Genomic DNA, 25,005 nt, shown 5'->3' on the forward strand with positions numbered 1-25,005 from the left:
GGGCAGGCATGTGCACTTTCCTTTTCATCCTTGCTTCAGTCGCAAACAACAGTAGCAGAAGCACCTAGGTATCCGTGGCAACACTGCAGTGCACAGTATATGATTAGTTGTATGGCGAGATGCAAGAGGGCGTTTCATCGTAACGACGCAAAATTAGGCTTACGTACAGCCTGCACTACAGTGTTCTAAAAAAAACCATAACAAAGACCATTACCAGGAATTAGGTACAGCGCCCAGCCAGTGCCGCTAATCCTAGTGGCCTATAGCGTTTCAAAGGGAGGCCCCCACGGTAGCGGCCTACAGCGTTTCAAAGGGAGGCCTCACGGTCCTTCTTTCTTACTTCACGGATTATGCTAAGGCACTATTTTTAATGTTCAAAGCCACCATGCGCCACATAGTGGCAGTTAAGGGAACTAGAAGCGCTTGTCCTCAATTCCTGGTAATGAGACGACACCCCAAAATTGCCGCTGCATTCATTAATCTACTACACTGACTGTCATGCCAGCGAAAAGGAAGAAACATGCTGATGCAGACCACACGCAACTTCTAGAAAAGGATGTTGCGCTGCAGGAATGAGGAAGGCGGATGTTGTTAGAAGTTCAACGGCAGATGAGTTCTCCAGTGCACCTGCAGCGGGGAAAGCGTGCGGTCGCTCACACTTGCGATGCTGGCCGGGTCAAGAGGACCTCTCAAATCGCTCAACGGCAGTCCGCATAGCACGTCGCTACTGCAATCCTTCATGAGGGAGCCAGTTACCCCTCTCACCAGCCGCTGCTCTACCAACGTGTAATGGTTGGCGGCGTAGAGAGAGAAGTGGAAACAGGTTTTCCACACGCTAAACAACAGAACGAGATGAGGACTCGTTAAGGATCGGAACATTCTCGGTACGATGCTGCTTCAGTGGATCCTTCGGGCGTCCTGAGGATGCAGTTGTGTCTAGGTATACAGTTGATTGAAACCAGCAACAGCAGGCAGATTTAGCAAAAGAAGTGGGCAGAACCTGCTCACGGACACTTTTCCAATTCCACTGCTTTCAGATTATTTTTTAAAATTGTACCACAACCAGCCAACCCCTATAGTATATATACGTGATTTCCCATTGATTATAGACATGGGAGAGGCCTTTGCCCTGCCGTGGGTGTAGTAAGGCTGACGATGATTATGACAGGCTGGGACTTGCTTCGATTATGAATACGTCTGCCGTTCGTTAATAGTTCTTGGCTGCTCCCTCCCTCATCACGTTACAACGTGCCATCGCCTCAAGTTGACTGTCCCCCCGTCTCCTTTGTCTACAAATGTCGTTGTGGTCTTTGGTGAGTCAATAGCAGCCCTAACAACGGACCTCACAACATTGCGTGCCAGGATTTGTGGGATAGAGAGGCACATGACAGTCACCGCGAGGAGTGAGAATTTAAAGAAAGTTATTAGTAAGTTACATGGCTCGTTTTTGAGGTCTTGTACGTGTGGCATGAATGCTTATTGACCTTTAGTCTACATAATGCATACATTTTATAGCCATTTGCAAAACTGTTTCATGGACCCTTCAACTTTGTCAATGACAACACTTTAGAGAAGCACTGTTACATATTAATACACATTTGATCGTTTTATTATTCACTTATAATACAGGAGCTCCTGCAGCAATAGAACTCCAAGCGAATCAGCTCAGCAATGGAGAACAAAAAGTAGGCTTAGAACTCCCATGTGTCGAGCCACCGTAGTCCGTGCATTGTGCTGTTCTCATGAATCGATATGGATCCGTCCATACCATAGGCAAGAGGTGCAAACAGGTAAAAGCTGCAAGTGGAAAAGAGAAAAAATGAATTATCACGGCAGGTGGCACACACTTGAGAAATTTTTAAGCAGGTAAACAATGAAGGCTTGGCATCACTGAACAAATTTTTTACTAAATCAAGCATCATCCTGTTGGTACAAAAGGCCTCAAATGCTAGCTACTGATATGTCATAAAATGTCCAAAAAACTCGAGCACCATCCCCTTACTTTTGTATTTTAATGAAACTTGCCAGAGTGGCTCACTGGTACAGAAGTTCAGCTTTGGATGCCACAGTCACAGGGCTGAACCCAGCTGAGGCGGGAGAGGCAAAAGCCCATCCCATTCGCTGTGCATCGTCAGTGCATGCTAAATATTACCATATTTACACGACTGTAAGTCGACCTATTTTTCTAAGTTTGAAAATCAGAAGTGGGGGGGGGGGGGTCGACTTACAATCGAAACGAAAACATCGCACTATAAGTAAAGGCGAGACAAACGAGATATCAGGCATGCTACAGCGTGGTTGCATTTTTGCTGTGTGGCTTCGTCGCATCGCTCTTGGTGCTGGCCTTAAGCAGCTGCTATGTCAACTCGCAAAACTAGCATCCCCACCCCAAGCGCGCGGGTGGCGGCCGATGGGGGCTATCAATAAAGAGCAATCTCACACATGGCTGTTGACTGCGGTTGCTTATAAGCGGTGGCGGCTCGATAACGCAATCGCATTCTACGGGAAGCGCAAGCATCCAACAAGTTTTCTTTTTACTTTCAAATGCACGCACGGCGCTCAAGGGAGAGCTGATAGTTGATGATCGAGGCGGCACCCCCGCTCGGAACGGCAGCGGTGCCGTGGAGTGTCGGTAGCTGACGGAAGAGCTGACACCATTCGCGCGCAGTTTCTCTTTGGCTCTGACGCATTTTACTAGTGCTGGCCGCATTTCAAAAGTTTTTAATGTAGTGCTTCGTCAGTCATCATTTGTGCTCCAGGTCCATCAAGCGACCGGTGCTCGTTCACGGCTACATTCAAGATGACTGCCATTTTTTATGCCGAAGAAATGAACCTTGCTGAAGAAAACCCGATGACATACTAATTTTCTTTTGCAAACGTCTTTACACAATCGGACCAGAATCTAATAACAGACTGTTATAAACATTTCTACAAATTTATTTTCAGGTTTGGAAGACTTACACAAAAAATTCACACTTAACACAAAGAAAAGGAAAGGTAAACATTTCTGTTGCGAACAAAACAAGAGTAGGCATGCCAACCTGTAGACAATGCCTCCCAGATAGAAGCCCATGATCCAGTGGTAAGCAGAGAGCCTGATCTTCTCAGGTAGGAGGCTTGGCACCATGCGAAGAATGTAGTCCAGCACAACACCTGCAAGGGAACATGTGAACTTTATCACTGACAACTTGAAAAAGGAATTGTGACAATTGAACTGAAAGCCGGGAGCTCAGAGGTTCTTTACTAGTGGGCATAGTTCCTGGAGATAGATCAGAAGAGCCCGATTTCAACCTTAAACGTGCTGAGGAACACAGCCAGAGTCAATTATACAATATTTTCTGGTCTACAAGTCACACATATGTATATGAGTCGCACTCCTCCTGCAAACAGCAGTTTTTCAGAAAAAAAAAAATTACACACAAGTCACACCGGTGTACAAGCTGCGCTTGTTCATTTGGTAAGCGTTACAAAAACGCGCTTATGATTCCTTCGCTAACAGAGTAGTATGATGAAAATACACGCTTCCAGCAGGTGCCGTGCACAAACAACTCTCAAGCTACGGCCAGCTTGCCTTCTTCTCATGGTCTGGCTATCGAAGCACTCTCGCAGCTTTGTGCAAAATTTTTTCTCTCTCAACGAACCGTCTCCTTGCTGCCATGGTTCCAATTCTCCAAAATCGTAGCTCCTTCGCCTCAAAAACGGCACCCAGTTATGCAAAAACAAAGCATGATGACCATGAAACAGACATCAAGATGAAATCGAAACTTTTGAGAATACTGTTACGTTGATGGCCAGCCGAAGAATGAGGTGCAATGAACAATGGCAGAGATGTGGTTTAATGGCCGCTGGCCTAGTGCGAGTGCTCCGTCCTGCGCCATGCCAGCCTCGTAACCTTTGCAACAATATGGCTGGACTGAATGCGGTGCCCACCACATTCGGTCTGGTTGTGGCGAGATTGTATTATCCTTATCCATAAGAAAAAATTTAAAGGACTATGGACACCCAATTTTACTGCATGCTTTCCTTTTCAAATGATGCGTTAGAATCAGAAGACATGGATCACCCTGTGGTATTTACCTATGACCGCTAAATAATTTATAATTGAATTTCTTCTCCCAAGCTGTTTCAGTTTCGGTTTCATCAACCAAATGATAGCTGTGATATGTTGTTTGTTGTAATGCTAGCTCTTGAAGCAGGCTGGTTTAAGTGCTATAGTGAGTAACTATGCATCAGTGTTTATATTGCAGTTTTCCCATGCCTCATATGACCTAAAGTTCAACTAGACCTCACGGCCATTGTTTGGCTGACGAAACCAAAACCGAAACAGCATAAAGAAGAAATTAAATAATAAAACATTTAGCGGTCGCAGGAGAATACTATGGTGCGCTCCATGTTACATCTAATGCATCACTTAAAAGAACAAAAAACACGCAAGAAAAACTTTGGTGTCTACAGTCCTTTTAAGAAAATCTTGATTTCTGCTCTTTTACACATTGACTTTCTTTTGAAACGCAGTTATTAGGCCCTTTTTTCACCATATATAGGTCGCACTACTGTGCAAGATGCAGAGATGAAAAATTCAGAAAAAGAATGCGACATATATGCCAGAAAATAAGGTAGCAGTTTGATTAGGGCTCTGCCCCCTGGAAGTCAGAACAATAGGTGGCACACACCAATATATGCTGCTGTATGTATGCATTCAGCCGACCGAAGATGAAATGTGGCATTTACAAACTGTTCAAAAGTTATAAAACCAATGAGCATGTGCGCTATACAAGAGTGATGCAAATTTGAAAAAAGTTTTTAGTACAACATTTTCAGGTGCGGTACACTGAAGTAACATGTACATCTGCTCATAAGATATACACATGCCTGATACAACAGCAGGCTGAAGTTCAACATAGCCACTTTGAATATCGTTATGTGACAAATAGCAAGTGACATTGCCAAAAGTGCATGTAGAGATTAAAGCAATAAGTGTGACTTCAGCTCACCTGACAGCATGGAGCTGAAGATGAGTGCGGGGAAGTAGTGGTGGAAGTAGAGCACCCGGCCCATTCCATAGAAGGGCAAGTAGTGCAGAGCCCAGCCCACGACCAGCCATGCCGAGGACTGGGTCAAGCGACAGTCCCGCTCTGTGAGGAGACGACAGAGAGGCACAGTAATGATTCCCATGGCCTCTTGTTAGAGTTCTCAGATTTCTTTGCTGTGGGTGCCACAGCACACAGCAGTAAGCAGCGAAGCGCATCAATTTATGAGCACAAATGTGCACAAAACAAAGAAACCGCAAACCCTTGTGCGGTCTTATTTGTGGAAACTGATATCAAGCGGTTTACCGTTGCTGATCTCTGAGGCAAGACCACACTGTCAGCCATTTCCAGATGGCTATCACTGAAAGCCCAAGGCAGTCAACATCGTCATCAATGCCCAGAGTTTTAATCAAGTTGCAGGGCAAAAAAAAATGTTAAATTTTAAAATTCACATCTTTCGAAGCAATATATATGTCTTCTGCTGCCAAACAAATACGGAAAAATCCGCAAATACTAAGAAATCTAATGTTTATAAGCACAGAACATGGATGCCCTGAGTGCCCCCATTCAACAGAAATGTGAAGCATGCGACACGCCTCGTGTCCCGTGACAAACCTTGTGCCTCTGAGCTGCCCAGGTAGCCCCTCTTGTGCCTCACCAGCACACAGATCTGGATGGCAGCATATAGTGCCATGCAGACCAGGTTGCCCCACCAGATTATCGGGTTGCCCAGCAGGTAGATGCGGTACTGGACACCCGAGAAGAACTGGCCCTGGAAGCAGATAAACACTACGCTAAATACTATAAACACTATTATGCCAGGCAAGCAACTACAAAGAAATGAAACACAGCAAACAGCAGTGCAACATATGTAAGCAGTTCAACTATAGTCAGCATGTGCCCCTATCATAGCACTTCATCCTTTAGAGCTTTGTATTCAGTTTGTTTCAGTTACTTTGTCACCCTGCCGTTAGAAGTCACAAATGATGCATAATAAGAAATAACAAATACCGTATTTACTCGAATCTAGGCCGGCCACGATTCTAAGCCGAGACCCAAAAGTTGAAGGCCACAGAAAAAAAAAAAACTTACCTCGATTGTAGGCCGGCCGAAAAAACAACACTGTTTATACCTCATTATCACAATTATTTTTATGACGCGACACGACTGTTCTTACGTCGCCGCGCACGTGAAAGTGCGTGACGCGAAACGACTGCACCATGTGTCTGCGCATAGGCGACTTGGTGTAGAGAGAGGAACTCGAGTGAGACACAGCGGGAAGCATCGTGCCTGCATGCTCTGCCGAAGCGTGACTGATGGCCCCGAGAGGGACCGTTGAAAAAAAAAAGCTGCCAAAGGAGCTTTGAGAGAAGAGGAGGAGGAGAGGCGGCGTTGGGCGAGGAGACATATGCAACGCCAGCCCGGGATCAGCCCCCGCTCATTCGTCATCATCATCGCTGACTTCTTTATCGCTGGCCTCCTCGAACAGTGCACTATCTTCACTGCCATCAAGTGCATTAGAGATGCAGCACTTGCGGAATGAGCGTGCAACCAAGCTTTCTGGGATGTCATCCCAGGCTGCAGCTATCCAAGTGGCTACAACTCCCAGTGAGGCGCGCTTTATTCGGCCTGTTGGTGTAAGCTCGCGCCGCTCTTCACTAAGCCAGTCCACGTAGTACTTGCGCAGCCGATCCTTGAAAGGCTTATTGAGGCACACATCAAGAGGCTGCAGCTGGCCTGTCATGCCGCCGGGTATGATGGCGACGTCGGTACCGGCTTCGGAAAGCGCAGCTTTTACGCCGTCAGTGAGGTGTCCACGGTAAGAGTCCAGGACGAGGAGGGAACGTTTGGCCAAGAGGGCCCCTGGACGCCGCTGCCAAACCATTCTGATCCACTGCTCAACCATATCGCTCGCCATCCATCCATTTTCGTTGGCGCGGACGATCACATTTCTTGGAAACACTTCCCGAGCTGGTAGAGTCTTCCTCTTAAAAATTATATACGCCGGCAGCTTGTGGCCATCCGCCGTGCAGGCCAGCATTACAGTCATGCGCTGCTTTTCGTATCCGGCCGAGCGCACTTTCACTTCCTTGGCACCTTTTTCGTTCACGGTGCACGCCACTGGCATGTCAAACCATACCGGCGTTTGGTCAGCGTTTCCCATTTGTCCTACGGCGTAGCCGTGCTCCATCCTCTTCCTTATTACGAATCGCTGAAATGAGATCAGCTTCTCTTCGAAGTCGCCCGGCAGCTTTTGACAAATGGACGTGCGACGTCGGAGGCTGAAGCCAAAGCGCTTCATGAACTTCTGCAACCAGCCCTGGCTGGTTTTGAACAGTTCCCGGGGGACGCCTCGCTCTCTCGCCAGCTCTCTTGCTTTGGCTTGCAGCACTTCCGTGGTCACTGGAAGTGCCGCTGACCTCTGCGTCTCCACAAACTCGGCCAGAGCTACCTCCACTTCTGGATGGCGGCCTTTCTTGGGGCCCCTGAAAGCCGTTCTCGTTGCCGCGCAAGCAAAAATTTTGTTACGCTGCCCCCTCCAACAGCGAACATTCTTCTCATCCACGCCGAAGTCCCGCCCGGCTTGAAGATTTGACGACTGCTCTGCAGCGACTATAACTTTCCGCTTGAAGGCGGCACTATAATGGCGCCGCCTGTTTGGTGCCATGGTGTTGGTGATAAAAACTACGCACGAAAACTTCACTGCTGCGAATGTGCTCACGCCACCGCACGAGAACAGAACAAGGCCAAAATGGCAGCCAGTGCTCATGTGTGCTTTGATCAGTATCGGCTACGGATAGCAACGGCTACAGTGCTGTCTTTCGTTGGCGTTTTGTGGGGGCGCCACCTGCGTGCTACATTTATTCGTATTTTACGAATACGAAACCTCGAAACGAAATCCTCGAATCTAAGCCGACATAAGAGTTCTACATCTCGTTTTTTTGAAAAAACTATCGGCCTAGATTCGAATAAATACGGTAAGTCAAACTGTAAGTCAAATCAGCCTTTTATTATTACTACATGCACACGTACTGGGCGCTTCACAGATTTTTCTCTGATAGTACACCTGGACTTTACCACCTCTACCAGCCTACACTATTGCTGTGTGCTAAGCTTTGTTCCGAATATGTATGGAAATTTGCACCAAGTCTAGTTTGTAGCTCTATAAACAAATCTATGAACGAAAAATCATTCACCATGTCACATAAGCTTCCATAATCACAGTCTAGCACTAAACTTGAAACCACAAAAGTGAGAAGGTACTCTACAAAAGATACAGCAAAACAGTGATTCACAGTACATAACGCCATCCTTTCAAATACCTTGTAGTTGATTGGCCACTGCCAAGGGCGCGAAGTCACTTCGCCTTCCTTGGGCTTGAGCCCTGCATTACCCTGGAGGAAAAAAAAAAAAAGCAGTGTCAAGCATAGCACAGAACATTCAGTCGCAAGATATACCAGCTCCAGTATATATAAAAATTGTTTTATGGTGACAACAGTAAGAATTTCTGATTTTGTAACCATACACAGTCAAATGGAAGATAGAGCAACATTATAAATTACACAACCAAGCGTGTTTGAATATGGATGCAACCGGCAGATGGCGTTACCGGAATGGGACAACAAAGCCAGTAACATGCACATAACACAAATGAAGACGTACTGCACAATTCTAACTCACCGCTCTTTTTTAGAACATTTAGAACAATACCAAGATTGCACAAATGCCACAGCAAGAACGAGGTGCTTGTTGCTGATTTCTGACTTGATTTATTATTGGCTGAGTTCAAAACAGTTTTCAGCAATGCAACTAACTGTCATTGAGAAGGAACAAATGAAGGCCAGTTCCAAAAGAGAAAGCAATGAGGGGGCAGTGCTATAAGCAACCCATTACCAGGTAGGTACCACTAATGCACCAAAGCGTTGCCCTACATATTAATGTCTGTCGATATACAAAAAAAGACCGAGAAACTGATGTGTGTTACTTATTGTCATCATAATCCATTTAAGGAAGAGCACAATGAGGCAGGTTACTCCTGGTACAAGCAACAGGTGAATTATTTATGAAAATACAAACTGTGCTGAAGAAAGTGCTGACGGTAGCAGAGGCAGAGATTATACAAGTTATTGCCTGAAACCCGAGATTCACCTGAAGCATGACTGCGTGGGATTCCAGGAACATCTTCAGGAACCCAGGGGCGTAAGCTTCAAAGCTTACATTTGGCACTGTAACAGAGAAGCGTTAGCTAGAAGAGTTGTTCTCAAAGAAAGCTGGGCTTTCAGTTGATTCACTCACAGTGTGGGTAGTGATTGTCTTCAACGTTCCACAGGGTGTTCTTGTCCCTCAGGTTTGGGTTGCAGGTGACTTCCATTTGTTCGTAGCCCCTTCAGTTTTCAACAAAACAAAAACAAAGTGCTATTTACTCAATGATGACATTTTGTTAGCACGTGCACAAAGAAAAAAATAGTAAAAGCAAAGGACATGGCCCAGTCCAGTAGTTTTTCAGCTTGCATTGCATAGCATAGGTTCTGCCATCCCTTTATGACATAAGCATGCAACTTTGAAATGTCGTGTCCTAAGAATTTGCACTTAGGGCAAGGTCCCACACTAGTGGGCTAAGATTTATGGACAACTCTTGAAGGGGATGTTACTGAACTTTTTCCTTCAATAAAATGAAGGTCAATGCAGTTTTCCTACACAAAGTTCCTCACTTGGGCATCTCGGAAAATCAAATTCACTGAGTTTAAGACTCTTGAGAATTAAATACTCCGAAATGTTCATCCATTCGATGCTGTATTCTATATTAACCATGATGTTAACACTTACACTGCTATCATTGCAAACAGATAGGAAAAGCTGAAAGCATGACTTAAGTAGCCATTTAAAACTTAAGAAGGAGAGATATTTGCTATTTCCCAACAACTTTCAGAAAGCATTTTTTTTTCTTTGGATGTTAGTGAAGCCAATTCTTCGCCCGCTGTCACTGCAACCGTGGGCTCTGGTGCGGCACCGAACTCACCACTTAGGCAGCTGCTTGTTGTGTGAGTGTAGAGCGCAGCCGGTCAGGTAGTGGATAAGCTTGAGTTTGCTGGTGACTGTCTGCACCACCTCGCCTGGCGATCCGCCCACCACCTCGACCTTCCAAACGTCGTTGGCATCCCCGGTACCATTCTGTGTTTTCGTAAAGGAAATTGCAAATTAATAACTGCTCGCAGCGAACTCTTTTAGGGATAATGCTGCAAACTGAATTCTCTGATAAGGTGGCCAGTTCTCGACCAAATTTTAGCTTTCCATTGATACGGTGCACAAAAAAAAGGATGTTTACCAATACAATCCACTCAGCCTAAGCACAACGGCTAACAAAAAGACTTATTATAATGCCACAAGAGCATAACTGAAATGGTTTGTACGACCAGATCTTCTAGCTAGACATGAGCAATCAGCATCAGTGATAGAGAATTGCAGGTGGCCTTGCATGCAAAGCGAAATTAGAAACAGCATCATTAGGCATTTTCAGGCACAATATAGACATAGTTTTTCAATACAACACAGTATGTGAGCCTAATTATCTCCCAATCCATGTCTGCTTCACCGCAACAAGTATGCCATACCCACCATCAGGTTTAGGGACAAAGGCAACCAACCTTTAAAGCGGCAACAACTTAATCATGTTTTGCAATTACAGTGAGCTGGGAAGAAGGCTTGACTCGCAAGAACAATCACAACTTGTGAGCGTAACAAATGAAGCTGCAGTGCGCACAATGAATTTCATCCCTAACAAGCATCTTTCACAAAAAAAAAAGAATATTTTTCTGATCTACAGCCATTCTTAACAGGGCAGGCACATCTAGATATTAGTACCATATTTGCTCGCATAATGAACACACTTTTTTACAAAACAAATCTCTGAAAACCTGTGGGGCTGCATTCATTACGAGGGGTATTGTAAATTCAGAACAAATTGCAACGGTAAAAACGAAACCGAAAGTAGGGTGGTAAATTAAAGACTAGGGATGTGCGAATATTCGTAACTTTGAATTCTTTGTGAGCAGTATTTGGTTCAATCCACGCTGCATTTTCATTATTTTTTTGGTTTTGGCAAATTATGTCTTCCTACCTCTCCATAGCAGGTGACCTGGTAGTGGCGCTTTGTGACTGGTGCCGGTTCCTTGTGCGAATGGAGGTTACGTGTTGTCCTGTGCATGAAAACAAAAAAAAACGTCACAATAAGGAAGGGCCTTGACAATGGCTCAATTACAGTGGTCTATGCATTATTAAGACAACTCGCACTATCGTTGCGCCAGTGTTGTCATTAATGCGAAACCAGTAGATGGATATGTCACGTCAGCAAAAGCTTCTCTGCAAGATTGTGTCATTCTAAAAGATATATGTTCAAAAGTTTGGTTGTGCTAGATAGTGTGTGATGAGATCTTTCTGTGCAAGAAATTTGACCAAAGTGGTCTAATTAGCTAATGAATGAATTGCAAAAATTACACTTTGGTGTCACACTAGCCACAGACGTCGACATAGCTTCTCTGCACGATTGTGCTGTTCTACAAAGGCATATGTGCAAAGGTTTGTGTTAGATAGTACGTGATGAGATCTTGCTGTGAAAAAAATTTGGCTGATGAATTGTAATTAGTATATTAATTACACATAGATTACACTTTGACGTCACAATAGCCCGTGTTTATGTCCCGTGTTTCATGTCAGCAAAACTTTCTCCGCAAGATTACGCCGTTCTGTGAAGATAATGTGGAAAAGTTTGATTCTGTTAGTGCGTGATGAGATCTTGCTGTGGGAAACATTTTGTTGATTAATTGTAATTAGCTAACTAATTACACTTCGACGACACAATAGCCACGGACGTCGACATAGCACCTGTACATAAAACAAAAGAATAAAATAAAACAATAAAAGTAAAAAAAAATGAATATATATATATATATATATATATATATATATATATATATATATATATATATATATATATATATATATATATATATATATATATATGGAACGCATGCTGGCGTCGTGGAAAAAACCTGTGTTCTAGAAAATTCTACGCTTTCACATTCCTCCATGCAAGCAGACTTAAGTGCCCTCAGAATTTTTTACTACAGCCTAAACCCCAATTAGTACAACTACTAATTCCAAAACCAGTATTTGTTAAGCCCTTACTAAACAAATTTCATGGTAATTAAGCCAAGCAGTTTCTGAGTACCAGGACCATTGAGCTATAGTTACTTTTTAACTTGGTATGCCACCAAAGGTGCCTTTGGTCGTTTACAGCAAACAGTGGCATTATAATGCAGGACTTTCTGTTTGCTTCATGCCCTTTTCTACAAGGAAACGCTGACCAAAGACGCTGCTACACATACATTTGTGGGGATTATAAAAGAGTACAACTCCAAGAAACTGCTTTCACTGACTCAGGTTATTCTTCGCTGTGGCAGTGATAGTATATCAAAAATGAAAAACTACTAATTTAGCTTTCTGCTACTGTTGCAGGTAGCTCATCAGTACCTAAAGAGCAGAAGTGAATGAAGGCAAAAAAATATCAATGTGAATGTAAAGCAAAACACTAAGGCAAAACAACTGTGTATAGTCAACATACGATGAACACAAAAGAGTCAATAACAGCAACTGCAAACCTGACTGCCCAAGTTTCCCACACATGCATTACTTATGCAAAGAAAATAAATTACTAACGTATGCAATGACTGTCTAACCACGCCGCCAGGAGTACGTCCCTGAAATTTATGTTAAGCTCATTAATAAGGGAATTTAAACTCACTGAAGAATCCTACACAAACACAATAATTATTGCCAGTTTTGTATGGTTAGAGGGATTAAAACACGGTACAGCAGAACAGCCGAGAGCAAGGACTCTGCATCAGGGCAGGACTCACACGACGTGTTCAAGGCGGACCATGTCACCGTTCCGGACCAGCTCAACTGTTTTGTTCTTGAGGTCCGGCTCCTGGTCGTACTTTTTGATGATCCAGTTGTTGTTGTCATCCTTGTGTGAATACGTCGTTACCTGGAGAAAAAGAGAAAAAAAAGTGACGTATTTCCAATTTCGATCGAGCACACACTCAATCTTGCAAACTATTTCAAGCACCCAGTTTCAAACGCATGTCACATGCGCCTCCTACTCTTTACCTGCTGCTGCCGTGCTCCCAGCCCTTCAGGATAGAGGTGCCAATGTGAGTGGAGGTAGGCGCCCCCCGTACGATGGTTCTTCAGTGTGATCAGAGCACCGTACGCCACCTCTGCAAACAGGAACACGCACCAGATGAGAAGAATGCTGCACTCAACACCCAGCACCGCCACCTTTCTTCTAGAAATTATGAAGCCACAGCTGACTAGGTAAGTTCCCCATGGCTTCGGGACATGAATTGAAGACCTACGCAACATTTGTGTGTCAGTATCACCACATAATGTTATCAGTGTTCCTCTCTCTGCTCAAGGTACAGTCACTACGTCAGGCTGGCCAAGCGCCCCTCCACTTCCGGGTTTTCTCAAGGCGATGCAATGCCCACTCACCTCTCGGCATACTGGCCATGTACAGGGAGTTTCCTTTGAGCCGAGACTGGAACTCTGAACTGAAGAAGCCATCTCCACTGCCACTGCAATGAAGGAGAGCAAAACTGAGTATTTTTTTTTTGTATGGCTCTAACATGCAACTATTGACTCTTTTTCTATACCACCAAGAACTGCTCAAATGCGCAGCAGGATATGTACTAAAACAGGACAGATCAGTGAGCACTGTAGTAACCCAGGAAACTGCACCAACCACAGCCACTTGTTTAACGATTAGAGATGAAACAGCATTGTAACTCTTCCCTTGCACAAGGCTACTTGCGAATGAGACCATTTACATCCTACTGCACAGAAGGGATGTCAAACAACAAGTAAAAAAGAATTCTCTCAGACTACAACATGACAGAATAAATGAAATATGTAATCATGCTGATACGAAAAAAACTACGCTGCCACCCACTAGACAGAACAATAAAAAATTACTGCAATACATGAAAACACAACATGCTGCCATGAAAAAAAAAGCCTGTTCCCTCCAGTGATCTAATCAAGACGCACTACCAGGGGCAGAAAATATAGAACACTGTCAACTTACTCTTTCGAGCATAACTTACCAAGAGTTTTATCTTCAAAGCGTTCCCTAAGACACATACACAAAGAACAAAATTTAAAGCAGACCCTACACAACTATGCAGCTTACTTCGAACACAGATTTTCTTCACAACTGCTGTGATGCTTAAAGCACATACAAAACAATGAACAATGCAGGCATTGAGTCGAGCAGTTTTCAGGACGCCAAACATAATCAAACAGATAGGTTTATGGTATATGGGGGTTTAACGTCCCAAAGCGACTCAGGCTATGAGAGACGCCGTAGTGAAGGGCTCCGGAAATTTCGACCACCTGGGGTTCTTTAACGTGCACTGACATCGCACAGTACACGGGCCTCTAGAATTTCGCCTCCATCGAAATTCGACCGCCGCGGCCGGGATCGAACCCGCGTCTTTCGGGCCGGCAGCCGAGCACCGTAACCACTCAGCCACCGCGGCGGCTAATCAGACAGATAGTTTAGCCACATGAACATAAAGCGTCAGTAAAAGCTCACTCCCGTTTCACTCCTCATACAGTAGTGGTGCAGTGGTGACGGCAACGGCAGCTGCGTAGGAAGATTTATGCATTACAGCATCAGGGGCTATGCCGCACTCGATGGTGTCGCACATATTTGTGAAGAGTTGCTTGTCAAATAATATTGACGTATCTGTTGCTTACGTTCTTCAGCGTGCTATTGCCACGTTTTTCTGAGCCGTCAGCTTTACAGTTACCGCAGAGGTGTTGAGATTACATTTTAACTGTAAATTTACAGTTTTTATTTTTAATTTTCATGAATTCTCAAACACCTCCCTTCCGGTTGTAACTGTGGCTGTGTAATGCTCATGCAAATGCAGTAACTGCTTCAACTTGTAAACTGTAGTAAGCACATAACACAGTCCTGAACCAATTAATTTGCACAGAAAAAACAAAGGTCACTTATCTGTTCCATTTAGTAAAATGAAAACAAGTTCATATATTGTGCAAGAATCACTTAACAAACCATCAAAACTGCATTACAACTAAGGGTAACTAGCCCTCAGCTTCATGTCAGACACTCTTCCCCTGTTTCTTCCTGCCACGCACCTGTGTTACCTGTATTTGTCATCAAGGGTACATCTTACGGATCTACACTGCTTCCAATCTTCACTGAGTCATTGCCTGAGCTTGAACTGAAGCTTTCATTTTGCTCTATATTTCTAGATGCCAAACTACAGATTTCCTTAGGAACCTATTCTACCTGAGAGAACGCGTATAAAATGTAAAATCCACCAGACTAAAACAAATACAACTAAGCCAACCTTATTTTTACACATCCTTTCGTTCATAAGTGCCCACCCAAATACATAAAAAGTGTTGTAAATGATTCACGTTTGTCCCCGTCATCAATTTCGAACCTTGCTAGAAGGCAAATACATGGAAGGCGTTGCACGTGTCACAGTGCTCACCTTTTGTACAGGACCTGCAGGTGTATGTAGAAGTAGAGCATGTACAGGCACACAGGGAGCACGATCAGGCACAGGGCCCGGCTCACAAAGTGCTTCCCCACCAGCAGCTGCAAGGAAATGCGGGGGAAAGGGGAAAAAAAGGCAACAAGGGCGCACTAAGAAAATCTCCAAGCCACTAAAAGAGTACTGCGTGTAAGCTCTGTCAAGCAGAGAGCTATCCTGCCATGAAACTAATTTATTGTCATCTTTAACTCTGTCTCATCTACATCCCCTTTTATTCATCGTCTTCACCAAAACTGAATACTGGGTCACTAAAAACGTCCTCACTGAAATCGGCAAATTTAAGAGGTACAGACATGTATACACACCTATTCCTGTAGACACCTGTGACACTAAAGGACAAAATTAGAAAATGCTTTTCAGTAAGGTCAACCTGACAGCACTGGCTCATAGAAGTCACAAAGAAGTTGCCTACATTTTTTACCATTAACTTCTACTAGGACAATGACCAAAAATGAAAATGCGGCTGAGCTGACACGCACAAAAAACGTTTTTCGAACATTTTCATATTTCCACCATATCAACTTTTGAGACTCATCTGAGGTTCCTGATGCAAGCACAGCATGATCAAATGTAAGTGCGAAGTTAATTAGTTAACAAGTTAGTATATTAGCAACATATTTAGTCTGTCCTGTCCGGGTTGACCAAAAGTAGCTTTAGAACACAATAAAACAGTAAGCCTGCAAGTAATTTTTCAATAATTACAAAGAGGCCAGTAGCAATGGCGCGAGATGGCTCGTTCAAAGCTTAGTGGGAGCACAGCCAAAAAATGTCCCTGTAGTCCAAAGAAAAGCAACCAACATAACAACAGCTGACAGAAAACTGCTTCTTTGAACATCCTTTTTTTGTGTTCTTTTTTTTCCTCACCCCATATATCTGTTAATAATCTTGGCTCTAGAAATGTAAACAAGCATTCTCCATGGCAGATTACAACTGTACATCATATTTCTTATTTATTTACAGATGCTGTAAGCCCAGGCTCTGACTGAAGTGAGAAGCAATGTACTGCTGAAAACTGTGGCAAGCCAAAGACTTGAATGTACTTCAGAAAGCAAGGCACAGCATATGAAAGCTAGCATACAAAAGAATAATCAGTAAACAGAATAGGCACCAGAAAAATAAAATTAATAAATCATTAATTAATGCCACACGAAGTAATTCCTCAACCATGCAGAGAGCTGAGAAGCCTCACCAAAGGCTTTTCTAAGTCCCCAAGGAGTGTCCATAGGTCGTAAGCCGTGTAAAAGCCGACAAGGAGCACCACAAAGAGGCCCACGAATTTGACGCTGCAATGGTTGAACAACAAGAGAAGATGAAGGTACGAAATACAAAATTTCACTTCTGAGATCGGGCTGGCACCATAAATAATATCACTTTGTAACAATACAAATACCACTAAAGATGAACTGCTTTTTAATGTAAACTAATTAGGAGCTTTTAAGCAACTTCCATGCCCAAACGTTCACTGTACGCATGCTCAACCACAAATCCCCTTTCAATGTTTTACGGTGAAGCTGAAAAGTGCCATTAAAGGAACAAGTGACAGGAAAACTGAGAACATAACACAGTCAACTCCCGATAGCTGAAACTTGAAGAGAACCAGTCATTAAGGCTGAGCTGTAACTGTGAACTTTTGCTCTGTAGCTGAATATCAGTCATCAGCCACTGTGGCAGGTATTGTGAACTTCGTTTTGCCTAGTCGAATTTGCCGCTTAACTGTGTGTAATGCCACATCTGACCACTCTGTGCTCCAAACAAGCCGAGACATCCTGTTTCTTTAAAACCATTGTAGCTTCTAGCATCTTTCCAGCATCAAAGACACGAACCGAAATCAGCTAGAAGTGACTAGAACTGGAATAAACTGAATTTTATGAAAAGGAATCTTGGGGCAATGGTGCACTTACCTGATTGCACAAGACAGAAAGACACCCGAGATGACCAGCCACGTCCACCATACCCTTGAAAACGGCCTGGAAAAAAAGTGCTTGGTTAGTGGCGCTGGTCAGCTCAAGAGTGTCAAGACAAAAAGTTCACTGTAAGGCTGCTGCATTTATTTAATATAGATTCAAACAGCCAACAGGCAAAAATGTTCACCCCAGCAAGCTGACACCCTTGTACAAGTAATCTGATTTTCATGCCGACTCTCTGTGGAAAAAAAAAAAGCCCCCCTATTCTGTTCCGGTCTGATTCACCAATTAAGGCAAACAGCCGTGTGGATTCGCATTCACTTTGCAAGGCTTTATGCTGACCTATTGTTTGGTTAGTACTAGTCTTATACACGGCTGCATGCCGATAATGATACCACACGTAACCATCCAGCATTTATAGGAAACAGACAGTGCAGTCACCAACATTACTTTTTACATTAGCTCCACGCAATGTTGTCATCTTTCATGCCAGATGTAATTATCAACTCCTGTCTTTTACACTGTTGGTTGATCCAGGGAGGTTTCTTGAAATTCATGGCACAGATGTTCATTGTTGTTATGCATTGTAGGCGGAGCATGGTGAAACTGAACTCATAGCCACTGCTACCATACGAATCAAGCAGGCTTCAGCAAATCAATTATAACTGCACACCTCCTCTTTCCACCTCCAACAACCACATTTCACCATAGTACACATTCCAATGTCCACATATGTGCGCAGCCTATCAGTATAGCACAACCACAAACATTATAATGGTCTCAGAGTTCCTTCACACATTAATTCCCAAAATATGGTTTCTCAAATGCAAATGTTAAACTTATATATGCAAACGTACTACTGATCAAAAGTTTGTGTAGACAGCTGCAGAACTAAGCTACTTTAATAAGTGCACTTGACTAGTACCACATTTCGTTCTAGTAGTGCCAAAAAGGCACAGCCACTTGACGGGCGCAACAAATGCAGGCATTTTCAGTGACTACAAATATACCCATACAGGGTTGTAATAATAGTAAAATGAAATAACCTCATGAGTACCTGAGTTTACGTCCCAATCTTTTTTGTTAATTTTTCTATTCTTAGCCTTCTGATGACCTGTACATTAAAGAGCTCACCTCATTACCTGATCCAGCCACCGCCATTACCCACAAGCCCATATTATGACTTTTCAACAGTCATTTTTCCCGCGCACAGCACGGGACTGGAATGGCCTGCCCACCAAAGTTGGCATCATCAACCCACTAGCATTCAAGTGGCTCAACGAAAACCTCTCACTGCGAATATTAGTATATCTGTTTGCCAATGAGACGTCCTTCCCCTCATGTAATGTCTCAGCATGAGACCTTTAGAAAAAGAAATAGATAAATCATGACCAGCTTTCAAGCCTTTATGGATATTGCCATGAATGGATTACAATGCAGACCACATAATCTGAAATTTCAGAGCTTGAGACACAAGTGCAATGGTAGAATCCATGTTAGAAAATTACAGTCCCAGACACGCTGTATTGGCTTCATGAAAATAACTCACGTTTACTTGAGGCCAATTTATTCTCCTTACAGCTGCTAACAAGTGCCTCAGACTACTTCAGGTTGTTCAGATGGCTAAAACTTGACAAACCACTTCACAAAAATTTAAAAAGCAATGCAATTTGCAAAAACATCTCATAATTTTATCAAATTCTTTCAGAATTTTGGTCACAAATAATTGGGATACTATCTACCAGCAATCTACCAACAAATTCAGGACAGGAATTCAGCAGCATGGTCACAACAGCACAAGTTACTTTAAAGGGCAACCAGACCTGTCCTCCTGGGCCTTGAAGACAACGATGCTCATGAAGGCGCCCACAATGAAGAACATGAGAATAGGGTCCAGAAGTATGTACTGTGACAGTGTGACCAGCCCAACATCTGTCAACGATAAAAAAGAAGAGAAGAAAAATGTTCAAAAAGGCTGTTAAAAAACAGCCATGACCTTCAGCTGAGACAAGGCTCACTTCAGCAAGTACAAAACTATAAAGCACTTTTCTACCACAAACGACATGGCCACAAATGGCCGCTCGTTTTTTTTGCGGCCTTCGCAAACGCCGCTCGATGCTAAACTAGAGAAGAGGTCTCTCCCAGTTGCCATTCTTTTGCTGACTAAATTTAGTTTCTCTAGCGCGTGTTTCTGGCGAAATTTTAATTACGAATTTCGGCTATATCAAACGAGGTTTCACTACATACCTATTATAGGACAAATTTCAATGAGGCAACGTATATTAAAAAAGGGCAATCTAATTCCCTTTGTACTGTGTATAAAACTAGACATGGCAGTAACTAATGGCGGCCATAACACAACAATGAAGGCGACAAAATAACCTCCATTTCTTCCAGTCTCAACAGCCTTTTAATGCATTAATCTGCAAGCATCACAATACTCCTTGCATTACATAAAGGCAACATTTACACTCATCCTATTTTTGATCAGCTGGTTTGCACTCTCTCAAGGAAAGGGTGCCATGACACAGAGAGCTCAAGTAAGTACGAAATGGAACCTAACTGACACTCGCGCACACCAGAGCGCATTCACTGGAAGGACTCACCAAAGATCACCAACATGGACGCCAGGACGGCAGCAGGCAAGGAATGGGAAAGCTCCCAGACGATCACGAAGCAGAATGGGGGCACCAAGCTCCCCAACAGGGCACAGAACTGCCAATGAAATATGCAGGGCAGCAACATCGCCACAGTTTCAAGTTCAAGTTCAACCACGCTTCGTGCGATACATACATGCAAACATACATATGCGGAAACATGCACATCCACCGCAAAAAGTTTACGGAAGCCGACTCTGTCAAAATAAATTAATTTATCTGCATACACGGCGAATTGCTCGATCAATTAATGGTTCACTGTATAATTCACACAATAAAAATTAGGCTGCATATATCTATTCTAATGCATAAAAAGACTGTAATAAGAATAAATTTGTTCTCCAATAGGACTGCCTTCCATAAAATTTGGAGTGCAGGTCTACATGTTTCTTTCCTGCTCTGCCAGCATACAAGCTCACCAAGTCAGAAATTAACCCGGACAGAGCTCAAGTTCTGTGTTTCATCTGCACTTCACCAAAGACATACGGCACTATCATGCTTCAGCTACGCCAGTGATTGCACCTGCAATATCCTACTTTTTACCGAGTTCAACACTCTGCCATCCTACCAAGGGTTGTGGCATCTGCGGCCATGACCAAAATGTAAGAGGCGTGCAGTGGTTGGCCAAAAGCTGCAACATTCAGCTCAATGACAGCTGACTGTCCTTGTATACTGCCACAGCCTGCACATCCATCCTTTGTTTTCACTCGAAGTCTAACCAGATAAGCCGACTGTATTCAAGTTCGCTAAGCTGTTACCTCATGAATACCTCCACCTACGTAAAAAAACATATAGAGACTTCAGTGCCTTTAACACATGAAACAGACTGCCAGAAATTTAGAAACTAGTGATTTAAATTTGCTGCTAATCATAGAGTATGTTCTAGGACTCATCTGCAGTAAGGACTCATAACTGTAGTAATCACAAATTCAACAGCAGTGAGAACACTGTATCACACACAATGAACGACAAATCTGCAATACTTCCGATTGTACTGGGACAGGCATTTTGTAATAATTTCATTCTGTAACGTAAGGGACATTAGTTGCTCATGTAATCAGACACTTGCTTAAAGCTGAACAATTTTTCAGAAGTATTCACACTTCATTTTTTCTCCAGCTCAGATTTTTTTAGCCAGCACCCTTCATCATTAAAGATAAAACAGTGAATACAGAGCAAACGAATAAAACTTCAATCAGGCTTAAGAAAACAAGTAAACATATCCTTGGGACAACAAAAGGGCAATGGCATAAAAACAAACAAGAAACAAGAAAGCTGATTAAGAACCTTCGACCCAGGCCGAGTTCATAATGTGTTTTTGTGCCAATATTCTTTTACCAAACCACACGCCAACTAGCTCAATAAACTGTTTCAAGGTATCCCTGGTACCGCTAACGCAACAAGAAATTTAACACAGGTGGCCAGCCAGGAGAAAAGAAAGTCCAGATTCACACCCGAACAATACGACAATAAGCAGCCTGCTGTCAGCCTGCCCAAAGCATTTTGAACAAAAGGCAGAAACTGGTCAAACAATTAAAAAGAAAAGAGCTCGCGAGATGCAGAACAATGACATCACTTGCAGGGAACATCTGCAGGCTCCTTCAGCTAGCCTCCTCCACAGCAGCTGTGTGTGATACAAGCTACCTGAAATCTCCAAACTAGCTCTAGCTCATGCAGTTCTGCAATAAGCACAGTAAAGAAACAGTAAACAGTTGAAGTGCAATGTGACAGCAATGAGCAGCAAGACTATTACAACCATTTGTGAAGAATTTTTCACTCATTGTTTAATTTCCAATGCTTGGTTTCTCAACCACCAGATATGCAACAGATTACCATGGTCTAAGCACTGTTGTGGTTCTGCTGTGATACTGCCTGACAGCAGTGTGTTTTGCGTTGTCACTTTGCTGTTCGATAACTGTGATAAGTCTGCTCGGCGGCCTCTAAGCTTATACGTAAGATACCTCATATCACTTTCAAATTGAAGAGCTGGAAACCTGCGCTATATGTGCGGTTTATCCTATTGTCCCTCCACCCTCACTTTTTCATGCAGTTCTTTGAAGTTTCTGCAACAGAACATTAGAGGAAGACAAGGGCAGAGTAAAATTCGATATTCCGGAAGTTGCGTTTTTCTTACTGTACGCCAGCTGTGGGCGATCAATAGGTGTTGACTGAGAAAAGAAATCGCTTACCAAAGAGAGACAATGGTCATTAATAAATAGTCGGTTTGTTAAGCCAAGCAACAGAAAAATACCACCATATCTAAAACAACCTACAATCCACTTTGTGTCCGTGATAGGAATCAGGATGGGGGTACCTGTGGAAATTTGACAAGTTGAAAGGCACTCACGATGCGCATTCCAGAGTAGTTGTGGTCTTCGTACTTGTCCCCAGGCTTTCCAAATGGGAATGTGCCATTGTAGCCTGTCAACTTGCCAGCAAGTGCAATGAGCATCTGGAACGTTGATGACGTGCAAACGGTCAGTTGCCGTTAACCCCGAGTTAATTATGCCTAGCATTTACAGCTCCATTATGCATGAATATATGCATATTCATTTTCTTGTCAAATGTATTTACATGAAACATGCAATTACATGATATATAAGCTAGTAATGTTGACATTGAGAATAAAAATGTGGTATTGAAGAAACACAACAAACCAGAAGCAGTAGTGATTGAACCTACAATACTGAATTAACAACTCAGCAAGGTTTAACCACACCCGGTCCTACAAATGGTTCAAAAGCGAATTTCTGCCCTTTCTTGAAGAACACTGAAGAACAGAAAAATGGAACGAAACTGTCTGAATCTGTGACTCTATGGCCTGAGAATACTGCATACCATCGAAGCAGTGCAAAACAGTATGTGCAGCAATTTCAATTACCTCACACCTGGTGCAGTCAGCAGCAACAATAAAAGTGGTATTCCCTAAAAACAAACAGCTTAGAAATGTTAAGTATTCTGAATACCATGAACTTTTTATTTTCCCTTGATGATCAAATGCAGTGCACCCTATAACTAACTGCAGGCGTGTAACAGGGCAAGGCACTTGACAGGCATCTCTTTTAGACAAAATGCAAATAAAATCGTAATCCCACCTTGCCCAAGGGAGGGTGGACATCGAAGAAGAATGTCCGGTTGATGTACCAGCTGCCCATCTTGCCAAAGTGGGTTTCGTCCCAGCTGTAACAAGTGGAAACACCAATTCCCGAGTCACATGCTGTTCTGTGATCCTGAATAGCAATCCGTTGCAATCAGCATCATGCACGCCTTCTTGGTTCTCCCCACGTTGTGTAAACGGTTTTCAGTGGAAACAAACATGACGAACTCTTCGTAAATGGCGTTGGCTGAGAGGTCATATCACCACATGCTCTCAATCAAAGGTGCATCTGGTCAGACCTCAGTGAACAACTGATTTTTTTCAGCTTTAAAAAAAATAATCATTCAAAAACGAGTCCGGCTAGCAATGCTGATGAACAACGCGATTCTCGAATAGCAACTTTAAATCAGGCCAACTCTATTTAAACTAGGCCAAAAGCAGTATTTTCTGCGAGCTACAGAATGAGAATCATCCGAGACTGAAAAACCAACACGTGAATGATTTCTGTTTCGCAAAGGCTACAGAAGGTGATTACTTTCGTTCTTCTGTTTTTCGTTTTTTTTTGCACTTCGGAGCGCTATTTGGAGCGCCGAGGCGCGCTCCACAGTTGAAGTGGTTGCGGCACGCCTTCTTGTGAGTGACAGCACAAGCACGTGTCAGTTTCCTTGACAGCCATTTCACGCACGCCGACTGCGCACCTCTGACTGTTTCCATCGAGCCACTTTCAAACTTCCCAAATCACTGCGGCTGGTGTAATAACACTGGGTACACTTCAAAAATTTCAAAGGCGTGAACAGCGAGCAAGATCGTCCACTACGTCGTGCAGGCAACTGCGAAACCATCGGGCGGCGCTCACCAAACATGATCGGGCTCGGTGATCTTGTACAGCCGCGTTGCTAGGGAAAGGCAAACGACCACGAGAAAGACAGTACGGAGGTGGTTGCGTCCGATTTCGTCGAAGTAACCGGAGGTAGTAGAACGAGCTCCGACGCCGCTGGACTCGGCCGAAGCGGCGTCGGACTTGCGCTTAGCCGCTTTCGCCGTCATCGTGCGGACGTGGGCACGGTGCGCCGACGTCTCCAGGTCATGACGATCCCCTCCTCGGCACGGCGTGCGCTCGCGCCCGGAAAAAAAGAAACACAGGCGGCCAGCCCGGAAATCATAAAATCAATAGCAGCGGTACCGCCACAGCGGACCGGTTCCACAGACTACGTCGAGTGGCGAGAGAAATGTTGTTTGTGGGCGCCGCCATGTTACCAATGATGATGATGATGCCATGGCGTCTCCATAGAGTAAAGCAACTAGTGGAAATCAGTGGAGTAAAACATGGGGTTGAGGAAGCAAGCAACGGCTTCTTTCTTTGCAACGAGTAACCGCAGGATTGAAGCATTGTTGGCGTTCCAGTTGGAAGGAGGAAGAAAAATGAAAGGTCAAGAGAAAAGGAGGAATACATATATGAAGTTCAGTCTATATAGCAAAAGTGAAACTGAAGCTAAAGGTATCGTGCGCTGACATCGCACAGCACACCGACGCCTTCAACGAAATAATCTAGTAACGTTGGACGCCTTAGCGTTTCGCTTCCATAAAAACGCAGCCGCCGGTCGGGTTCGAACCCGGGAACTCCGGTGTCGGGTTTTTATGGAGGCGAAACGCTAAGGCGCCCGTGTG

At 43.7% G+C, this 25,005-nt stretch overlaps 1 protein-coding gene across 1 annotated transcript; it reads right to left on the reverse strand.

Moving 5' to 3' along the window:
* Positions 1-1,591: 1,591 nt before the first annotated feature.
* Positions 1,592-24,604, reverse strand: tw (Protein O-mannosyl-transferase 2). The gene is made up of 20 exons (XM_077665517.1): positions 24,194-24,604; positions 23,336-23,420; positions 22,588-22,692; positions 20,190-20,298; positions 19,407-19,515; positions 17,581-17,646; positions 16,869-16,962; positions 15,617-15,723; positions 13,584-13,666; positions 13,200-13,309; positions 12,947-13,077; positions 11,149-11,227; positions 10,051-10,202; positions 9,327-9,415; positions 9,180-9,256; positions 8,354-8,425; positions 5,646-5,802; positions 4,995-5,135; positions 3,042-3,153; positions 1,592-1,797 (listed from the first exon to the last, which is right to left on the reverse strand). The coding sequence occupies exons 1-20, from the start codon at positions 24,382-24,384 to the stop codon at positions 1,692-1,694; spliced, it is 2,175 nt and encodes a 724-aa protein (XP_077521643.1). The 5' UTR covers positions 24,385-24,604; the 3' UTR covers positions 1,592-1,691.
* Between the last annotated feature and the right edge of the window lie 401 nt (positions 24,605-25,005).

Source organism: Amblyomma americanum, chromosome 5, assembly GCF_052857255.1.
Source record: "Amblyomma americanum isolate KBUSLIRL-KWMA chromosome 5, ASM5285725v1, whole genome shotgun sequence".
Taxonomy (NCBI): Eukaryota; Metazoa; Arthropoda; class Arachnida; order Ixodida; family Ixodidae; genus Amblyomma; species Amblyomma americanum.

What these genes read in the sequence shown, in the direction of transcription:
- tw (XM_077665517.1), bottom strand. Translation starts at nt 24,384, where the DNA reads ATGACGGCGAAAGCGGCTAAGCGCAAGTCCGACGCCGCTTCGGCCGAG. An exon ending in GTCCATGTTGGTGATCTTTG is followed by an intron (nt 19,516 to 20,189) that starts GTGAGTCCTTCC and finishes TATCGTTGACAG; the next exon opens with ATGTTGGGCTGGTCACACTG. An exon ending in CTGCAGGTCCTGTACAAAAG is followed by an intron (nt 13,667 to 15,616) that starts GTGAGCACTGTG and finishes CCTTCATTGCAG; the next exon opens with TGGCAGTGGAGATGGCTTCT.